Source organism: Culex pipiens, unplaced genomic scaffold (genome assembly GCF_016801865.2).
Source record: "Culex pipiens pallens isolate TS unplaced genomic scaffold, TS_CPP_V2 Cpp_Un0017, whole genome shotgun sequence".
Classification (NCBI taxonomy): Eukaryota; Metazoa; Arthropoda; class Insecta; order Diptera; family Culicidae; genus Culex; species Culex pipiens.
Genome location: NW_026292834.1, coordinates 183,176 through 193,698, shown reverse-complemented (window position 1 = coordinate 193,698; position 10,523 = coordinate 183,176). Strand labels below are relative to the sequence as shown.

Here is a 10,523-nt window from a genome sequence, read left to right as displayed (position 1 = left end):
AATAATTTTAACAGTTGCTGTTTTTTTTCATTTATTTTTTGCGAAAACAAAAAGATACCATGTGTTTAAATAGAACAAAAACAAAATTATCTCCAAGTTGTTTATTTCCTCATTCATTTCTTAGTAAACAAGTGACTCTTCTTTAAAGAGATATTTTTTTAGAAGTGTTTATTTATTTTTAAAAAGAACTATTGGATTTTTTGTCAATACCCGGGTCAAACAGATACAAGATATTTTTTGTCACTTGATATGATAAAGACGTTATATAAGAGAATGAAACAGTTGTTATAACGTTGATTCAAACAATATGATTACATTTTCATAGAAATTTCCCGCCACACTTTATTGTTACTATTTTCAATTCCTGAGAATCGCATCCAACAAAACACGTCTGCTTTGCATCGCGATAGTTAAACGAACCATAATAAACATGATTACTGCTGCTCTTTGCTCGCTCCCAACAAAAACACGCCGGACTTTTTTGCCAAAAATAGCCGACAGGTATTGAACTTACAATACAAATATTTAAACTGTGCTAAAAACGCTCCACATATATGGTGCGCGCAATTAGCGAAAATGCTATCAGCGGCAAATTTTTGGTGACAATTGATGTCAAGAACAACAATTAACATCGTATTTTGTTCAACGCCTTTGGGTTACGACATTATTCATGGCATTTCGAAATTGCACCAAGTTGATGTAATTTTGCGGTGTAACTTAAACGCCACATCACCTGCCTTATTATTCTTTTTGATTTTTAAAACATAACTATCAAAATCATGCATTTTTAAGTCACCCTAACCACAAGTACAAATCAAGCGGAAGTTTAATATATGAAACCAACTTCGATGTGCGTGTATGACAAGAGATCAAAGCGAGATACCTCCCTGGACAGAAACGTGTGTCCACACCAGGTAGGTCATTCCAAGTCAAATCGCATATCTGTTTACTAAAAACTTTGTCCTAAGGGGTAATTTTGGGTTTTGATAACATTTATGTATTTCTTTTCTTCAATTTGCTCGGATTTTTTTTTGCGATTCGAGATGGAATGTCCCAGGTACGTTCGCTATCTTATCTACCACGTTATATGCAAAAGTTGATTGTGGTGATATCGGTAATGGTGACACTGTTCGAAGTAATTGACTTCAACTCTCTTGTGTACTCTACTATTCAACCGCACTGCTTGATGGGCGTTAAACCTGAAACAGACACCAACCGCCGGCCAGTTCAGTAGCATCGATTGACCATCACTCGTGCGTTTATTACACATAAAAGATTACTCCATCCCACCAACGACGTAAACTTAAAAGTAAACATCCCAGTCTGGTCTGCGTGTCTATAGAATCAGTGAGAAAATCAACACAATTCAGCTAATTCGCAAGTCTGGTGCGACGATCTGATCGTAAGAGTTGCATTCTGTGAGAATCCCCCAATCAAAATGGGAAGTTTGGCATCGAAACCTGCGACTTCGAACGTTGCTGCAACGACAGTGACTCCGACCTTGGCGACACCTTCGGAAGATAAAAAGGAAGTCACGGAAGAAGTTATCTCGGCGCAATTTGTTAGTTCATCGTACAATTGAGGTGATAGTGCAATCCAATAATCTATTCATCCATCCATACAGGTACCGAAAGCGTTCCAGGTGATTACAGCGCCAACGGTGTGTCCACCGGGGTACAAGCCGGATAGTAGGGGAAAGTGTCGTAAAATTGATTTTTAAAGTGTTACTTCACGAAACTGTGAAGCTCGAAAATTGTCGATTTATGTGTTGTATCTCACAGTTATAGCAATTACTGCTAAGAAAAAATGAACAATTATCAAGGCTAGCATTTAGAATTTGGACTCTCTGATCTGTAAGGTAAAGAGCAGTCTAACGCTTCGAACAAACAAAACTTGTTTGATTTTTGCAAATAAAACGATGGTCACTAACCAAACAAATAAAATCTGATTCTCTGAAAATAAAACAAATACTACAGCGATATATGGCAATGTCGAATACTCGTTGCAAATTTGATATCTTATCTGAAGCAACTACAGAGGAAGTGATTCATATCCCTCAAAACGATATGGATTAGTTAATCTGTCATTTGAGGAACCCAGACAGCTCGGTCATCGCACGAGAATGAATGATGACAATTTTAACAATTTTAAGGTATTCTCCGGAAAGCGAGTTTAGTTTCCAAAAGTTGCCAAAAAGAGGTCTAATTTAATTACCGTAAACTATTGGGATTTAAATGCGATTGGGTTGGCATGATTTTTTGGTACAACTATCAGTGAAGTTCAGAGATGGCTGAACTAGATTCGCTAGATAAATGGATCATTTTCTTTAAATAATTCGAAAGCATCGAGCTGCCAAAAATCTACCTAATCATTAAACACATTGATCACACAAAATACTGTGGTAGAAAGGTATTAACCTTGATCAATTTTTAACAGTTCGATGCAAACTATTTATTTCAAGAAAATCTGGGAAATAGAATAACGTCCCACAACCAGGAGAATGGCAATTTTCGGACAGTGTTTTACTGACTTTGTATTTTACTAGCAAACTAACGAGAGTCCTTCAAAGTAGGATTAAATAAAATGTTGCATTTGATACTAAGAAATAACACAAAACAGTTCCCAGTTTAGGTTGTTTCAAATATATGGAAGAATGACTGTATTTACTTTTAAATGATTTTTTTTATATTAGACGCCCGATTTGATGGCGTACTCAAAATTCCGAAAAAACGTATTTTTCATCGAAAAAAACACTTAATTTTTTTTAAAAATTCTCCCATTTCCCGTTACTCGACTGTAAAAAATTTTGGAACATGTCATTTTATGGGAAATTTAATGTACTTTTCGAATCTACATTGACCCAGAAGGGTCATTTTTTCATTTAGAACAAAATTTTTCATTTTAAATTTCGTGTTTTTTCTAACTTTGCAGGGTTATATTTTAGAGTGTAACAATGTTCAACAAAGTTGTAGAGCAGACAATTACAAAAATAATTGATTTATAAACATAAGGGGTTTGCATGTATTCTTCACGAGTTATCAAAATTTTACATAAAAGTTTTTTTGAAAAAGTTATGATTTTGACCATTTTTGACCAATTTTTCGAATTTTCAACCCCAAAAACTCAATCGTGTGCTTTTGAAAGTTTTTTTTTTTCGGAAAGCTCAGCTAATTTTGCATAAGAATGACCCCTTGGACGATTGTTGTGGCTTGTGCATGGACCGCGGATTCGTGATCAGGGACCAAAATTACCCCTTAGAGCAAAGTTTCACGAGCATCGAAAAGGGGTCGGGGCAACTGCTGTGTGAGTTGGCGGAGAATGACCCAGCACTATTTTGAGTTCTGGAAAGTTGAACATTTCAATTACAACTGTCTTCAGGGTCAAAACTGGTGAATGGACACCGACAGTGTAAATAATACGTTTATTTTACGGAAACATCGGAATTGCAAAAAAAAAGTTGGATTATTTTGAGGATACTTTGTGCGTACTTTCTGTGTGCAAAATAAATAAATATTTTGCATCATTAGTTCGTACATATAAGTTTTCATAAAATTTATGCAGCTTTTCATACAAATGCTTTTAAAAAATTGCAGATTCGAAAAGTTCATTAAATTTCTCATAGAATGACATGTCCCACATTTTTTACAGTCAAATATTGAAAAGCGGTAAAAAAAAATTTATACATATTTTGTATTTTTGTTTCGAAATTCTGAGTACTGCATCAAATCCAATTTTTCTTTTCCCTTAGACACAAAATTTCTAAACCATCAATACTTCAAGCTGCAAATTATTGATACACGTCTTTTTTCAAAAATGTTCAAAAATGAGAGGGTTCGTACCGCCCTCCCCGTCACGGGATATCAAAAAATGGAGCTCAGTTTTGTGATCGGGACAAAAGTTACCCCTTAGGACAATGTTTCATGCAAATCAAAGAGGAGTCGGGGCAACTTTTTTCCGATTTTGTGTGAGTTGGTGGAGAATTACCCACATACAAAATAAAGTAAAACGCGTATTTTTTCACGTTTTTTCTGGTACAGTCCAGACTCGATTATCCGAAGTTCGAATTTTTGAAGTGATTTTTTCCGGGGTTTCGGATAATCGAGTCTAGACTGTATACAACGCTGATTCCCAAACTATTTTTGTTCAGGCCCCACTTCCTAACAATAATTGTGGGGCCCAAGGCCATTCCGGGAACTCGTCAGACCCCACTAGAAGGGTCCAGTACCCACTTTGGGAAGCACTGGTATACAATAACAATCATGTTTTGATATTCGCATCAAATAAGTTATTCGACCCCTGGCAATTTCACGAATCATTTTTAATGCAACTTTGGTCGATTTTTGGGTTGTTTTGATGCTTCTTTGCCAAAAGGTTTTTTTTTCAAAATTGTTAGTTCTGTTAAAGGATTTAATTTTTGAAAGTGATGAAAGTGGCACATTCCAAACCGCATATTTTAGAGAAAGTCAAAAAACACATTTAAAAGTGCATTAAAACAATCTAAAGCAGTAAACCTCAGACATTAAACATTAAAGGAATTTTTTTTTCAAGGCCCAACTGGTCCAGTATTGTAGTGGTACGCTAGGGTGCATCTCATCCCAGTTGGCCTGGGTCGCTGTCAATCGGCCCCGATTGCATATTTCGAGGTCATGCGTCCAACGCATCACTGTGTTTTTAGGCTTCTTCAGTAGAGTTGCTGATTGGCAGTTGGACTCACAATCTAATGGTCGTCAGTTTGAATCCCGGAATGGATGGGAGTAGAGTTTAAAGAGAAGAGTGAATCGCCTCACCGTTTCAATTCTTCGGACACCTAGTTTCGAGTAGGATACTGGCAATAGAACATGCCAAAGACATGCTGTAGAGTGAACAATGCGATAATATTGAAACAACTTTTTGGAATTAGTAAAACAAAATATATTTACAGATATCTAGACATGCGATGCACAAATTTTAAATACGCTAGGTTCTATACACAAAATCTGTAAGCATTTACAATTTCGAATTTGTTATCGGTATTAAATATAAGCTAGGATTTCATAAAAATAATAAAACACTGTCCATTCCCACTCCCAGATTCACACAATTGTCCTAACACACAGTCGTATGCTCGTTAAATTTGGTCACTTTGGCATGCCGTTCCATGACCGCACACAAATCGGCATCCTCGTCCGTGGTGTCCTCCAGGGCCGCGGCTCGTCGCTTCCGGTTCCGAGTAATTTTCTCCAACAACACCGGATGGTGCTGAAGGTGCTTCTTCAGTTGGTCATCGTCCATGTGATCCCACAGCTCCAAATCGTCCATCAGTGCCAGTGGCCTCTGCTCCATCGGGATCTGATCCAGACTACCGCCCGATTCGTCCAGCTCCGGGGTCGATGGGATCGATCGGTACGCGTCGTAGAAGAACATCCGGTGCGGATCTCGGTCCAGCTCTTCGTCCGTCCAGTCCTGTTCCGTCGGTATGGGTAGGTTTGGGTCGAGTCCCTGGAAGACTGTCCCGCCTACGGCACCTTCTACTTCTTCTCGCGCTTCTTCTTCGTGGCAGCCAGCTATCACATCCTCATTATTGTTGTTGTTGTTCTGTTCCAGACTGTCCCAGTCGTTGCCGCTGGAGATAGTCGTTGAAGTCGTACGCTGGAGGTCAGTCCTGAAAACGCATATAGAATAGTAAAGTAAAAAGTGTTGGTCTGATGTAAGTTAACCCAAATTACATTTTGCTACTTTCGATCCGCTAATTGAATGTAATTTCAGTAGCTCGGCCTTGGCATCTCTTGGTCTCGCTAGCTGCTTTGCAGTACACGGAACATGACTTGTCTATTCACAAACACTTATTACACAAAGCACTTCACAATATCGTTTTAAAAACTTCAATAAATTAAAAAAAAACCCTAAAAGATCAATACTTGTTTATACAATCTACAGTGAAAAGAGACGAGTTATGCTTTCCTAAATATAAGTGCCCCCTTAATTCACCACTCTGGTTGAAGCTGACAGCGAATGTGGATAGATGGAATGGACTGTCAGGCCAACATCGTCGAGGGCGAGGAGGGTAGGTATTTGAAATTTGGAGGGTAGAGAAGCACGCAGCAGATGTGGTGAAACAGCTGTAGGTAAGCGTTTGCAGTTGGTTGGATGTGAAATGTTTCGAAGTCGGTTTGAATGTACCATTATGAGAACGGTAGAATTTATTTGAGGATTTAAAAAAATTACCTGTCTTTCACCCAAACGGCGGTCGCATGATTTTGATGCATCGCGGCATGAAAGTATATCAGAATCTGCATGAAAACTGTCCTCATGCATTTTTTGCGATATAGGAGTATGACATTTTTGCCCGTTACCGACAATTATCGACATTACCGACGGCTTTTTGGTTGTATTTCACAAAAAAAACCCTTAAGAGAACGAGGATTGAACCACCAACTTCTTGGTTATAAATCCGACACGCTACCACCGCGCCATGGACGCTTGATGAAAAGAGAGTGAAAGAGCACCAACATATTCTTCTCTTTGGATTGTTGTTCGGGGACGGGCCAGCTTTATATGTGTTGGTGAGAACTGCAGATCGCTGAAATATTTACACGCGGGCAAAAATGATCTAGGGGTTTGCTGCAAAAAAGGTTATAAAATGTGACATTTTCTGCAACAAATCCACTGTTGCAGATTTTGCGATATATTTTTCCTTTGGGTGTTTATTTGTAATAACGGAGTACTATGTTGTAGAGTAACTTATGCTTTGCGCCATGGGCTAAATTGTGTTTTGCACGCGTTTTAATACATGAAACTCTCACTTTGATATGCCTTTTAACTGTAAAGTTTTCAGGCTTACGAAACTCAATAATTAAACTGAGTTATAAAACTGAAACAATCCAGTTTTGACACAAGTCAGTTATGCATAAAATTAGAACCGGCTCCGTGGCTTAATGGTTACGGCTTCTGCCTCACAAGCAGAAGGTTCAGGGATCAAATCCCGGCCGGTAACTTTGAAATTTGGAATCAGGAATTTGAACTTTGAATATGAACAAAAACGAAAATGAATCAGGTGGGATTCGAAATCATACCTCCGGATTGGTGGTCTGGGACGCTACGCAGTCGGCCATCAGATGGTTTACACTCTATCAGTGAATTGATCCGTAGTGTTGAAACATGTTATCTTCTCATATTAAATACGCGCTGATCCCTGATTTGCCTGACGGGATTGGAAGTCTAAATATAGATCGAGTTTCCTTCAGATGCTTGCTTCTATGTTTAGGCGGGGCCGAACAATGCCCAGCGACCTCGGAATTGGACCGCAAGGAGCTCTGTCATTCTGAAACGGGTCGTTGGAAGCAGCGCGAGGGCTATCACCACCTAATACCCGGGACTGAGATAAGTTGTATCAGCATTCGGCATATACAAAGCCTGATACAAACTATACTTTCCCATAATATCGCTACCGGTTAGCGGGTATTGGATTGGACCACACAAACACAAGTCAGTTATGCATAAAATTAGGTTTTACGCCGACTCAATTTGGAGGTTAGAAGGAGTGCACTATTTACATGGACTTAGCACAGTTCGATGCGGTCGTCGATTTTGTTCGGGGAAATTCGTCGACAATCGACGAAGACCATGTAAACAGTGCACACGAGCTGTCAAATGACGTCACGGTGTAAAACCTAATTACTGTTTTTACATTCTATGCTATTGTATAATTCAAGCAAAACAATGTAAAGGGGCCAATGTGAGTTTGTAAACAATGAGTCTATCCTGCTCACTTCTAATGTAAACATCCACTGACGTGAGCAGGATAGACTCTTTGTTTACAAACTCGCATTGGCCCCTTTACATTGTTTTGCTTGAATTTAAGTTGGAATAAAAAGTCGAAAATGTTTTTATTTCAATTTGAAAGGCTAGCTGCTTGAGTTGAACTTTTCAGCACTTGTTTCGAGAAGTAACATTTTTCAACATTTATTTGATTTAAACGATTTATTGACAAAATACATGAAAGTTTGACTTGAAATTTCACTCAATGGGTGTTTTTCGGAATTGCAAAAATGTTGTATGGAAATCGTTCCAAAACTTGATTTTTTCAGCACTCTTCTTATACTCGGTGAACCTCGTTGGATAAATGTACGACTCGTGCTGAAAAAATCCTCTTTTTGCAAGTTGTTGCATAAACTACTCCTTTATCCCGATACGAGAATCGAACTCACGACCTTTGGATTGGAAATCCAGCACGTCGTTAGTCGAAACCCATCCCCTACCGGTCAGTATTCCCAGTGAGCAGATTTACTCTTTGAAGGGATCTGACTTTGCCTAGCCAGACAGGAATCGAACCCATCACCTTCCGCTTACAAGGCGAAACCCGTAACCTCACGGCCACGGAAGCTCAAACCCCGGTGGTTGGTCACTTTTTCGTTTGACACTTTTTTAGTTTGTACCCTGTTGGTTGGTCAAAGTCAAACTAAAAAGTGACGAACTGTCACATTTTACACAGCACTCACGCACACTATCACAACAATCGTTTGGTAGTGTGTGTGAACTTCGTGTAAAAGGGGTGTCAAACTTAAACGTGACCCCGTTCGTTTGACAACAGTTGGTGTCAAACCATCAGGGTTTGAGTGTATTAAACCTTGAAAACATATTGTTTGTTTGTTTTTAACTGAAACTCATTATTAAGAATATCAAGTTTAAATAGTTCTCACTGCTTTTAAGACCTTTAAAAAGTAAACGACATTTTAAAAAGTAAATGTGACCGATTCTTAGCGAAGCTACACCAAAATGTCACATTTTTCAATTTTCAGTGTGATTTTTAATATGATAAAAATAATTTTTATTATGATGCAATAATTGCAATGTGCTTTAAATGCGTTTTCTTACCTTAAAAGCCAAGAATATTGACCAAATGTGGTCTGCAAGCCATTGAACGGGAGAGGAGTTTTTTCATAAATCTGCTCCTTTCGTTGTCCCGTCACGAAAAGAAATGGCTAGCAAAAACTCAAATTTCAACCAATTCTTTCAGTTCAAGGAGCAAAAGATTCGTTTTTTAATTTGTGATAATGTGTAGAAGAGCAAAAGTTTTTTAAATCAAACTGGCAAAACTGTAGCGATTTTTGTAGTGTTCCTTTTAAAAGTCCAGTTTTACGATGTTGTCCCGTCACGCTACATTTTCATTTCAGGAGAAGCACAGGTACTATATGGTTAATTCTGCATGATATTTCTTTTTAGGAAAATCAATTATCTTTCCAAATATGTTATAACATTGGGGAGTTTCTTCTTTTATTTTGCCACTACAGCCAAAACGCTGAAAAAAACTTGGATTTTTTTTAAAAGGAGCCAGAAAGAATAAAAATATGTTTATGTGCTCTAAAAACCAAAAAAAAATCTTGATAAAATAGTTTTGGCAATATTGGTGCAATTTTACAGCAATTTTCCTATTTCAAAATTCTAGTGAGGTATAGGTGAGGCATTGTAAGCTGCACAAAATGGCGTTCTTAACTCAGTTTGGCCCAAAATGCACGTATGACAAGTTAACATAACAGCGACGATATGGTGGTGTGTCCCACGCTTCTTCTTCCCCTGTCGATTCAGAATTGTGTTGTATTCGATGGGAAATCTGTTGAATTTGTCGTCCAATACACAAATAATGCCGGGACTCTTGGTGTAGGGGTAAGCGTCATTGCCTCTCACCCAGATCGGCCTGGGTTCAATCCTACACAGAAAAAATATGTGAATTTACTCGACACGGAAAAAATGAATCACATGTAAACTCAGTTGATGTAAACTTGAGATTCGACGTAAACACCCAAAACTGGCAGCGCTAGTCCGAGAGAATGATGGTCTCGAGTCGAGAGAATAGTGGTACCATTCACGGACGCAGAGAACACAGCTCCAGATGGGCGATAGAACTATTCTCTCGAGGTTCATTTGCAAAAAAAGTTCATCCGTCAAACAAAAAACCAAAAATGTCGACAACGGGAATCGAACCAGAGACCTTTGACAAACCAATCCAATGACTTAACTGCCTCGGCCACCACAGCTTGGTGACCAAGGAGAAGTCAGAAGTCGATGTATGACGCTTGTTGGAGATTTATTGATTCAACTAACGAATGAACTCATTTGTTATGATGGTGTGAGTTGGTACCATTATTCTATCGATTTTGGCACTGAGCCCTCAATAAATTTTGAGAGAACGATTATCTCGACACTGAATTTTGGGTGAACGGTTGAATCACACGTAAAATCATGTTTTTACGTATAATTTGTTGCAAATTTACATTTATTAATTTAAATGTTAAATGACGTGCAAAAGTGTTACATCATAAATGATGTAACATTTTTCTGTCGGACGGGGAATTAAATGTTGGCCCCGGTCTAACCTAGAGGTTAGGTCGTTAGCTCAGTCCAGGTGTAGGAGTCGTCTCCCTGGGTCCTGCCTCAGTGGAGTCGCTGGTAGGGAAGGTGAACTCACAATCCAAAGGTCGCCATTTCGAATCCAGGGGTGGATGGAAGCTAAGGTGTAAAAAGAGGTTTGCAATTGCCTCAACAAT

At 38.6% G+C, this 10,523-nt stretch overlaps 1 protein-coding gene across 1 annotated transcript; it reads right to left on the bottom strand.

Moving 5' to 3' along the window:
- Nucleotides 1–4,887: 4,887 nt before the first annotated feature.
- Nucleotides 4,888–5,970, bottom strand: LOC120429752 (uncharacterized). Its single transcript, XM_039594801.2, has 2 exons — nucleotides 5,706–5,970; nucleotides 4,888–5,641 (listed from the first exon to the last, which is right to left on the bottom strand). Coding segments are annotated over exons 1-2 (558 nt in total). The 5' UTR covers nucleotides 5,708–5,970; the 3' UTR covers nucleotides 4,888–5,085.
- Between the last annotated feature and the right edge of the window lie 4,553 nt (nucleotides 5,971–10,523).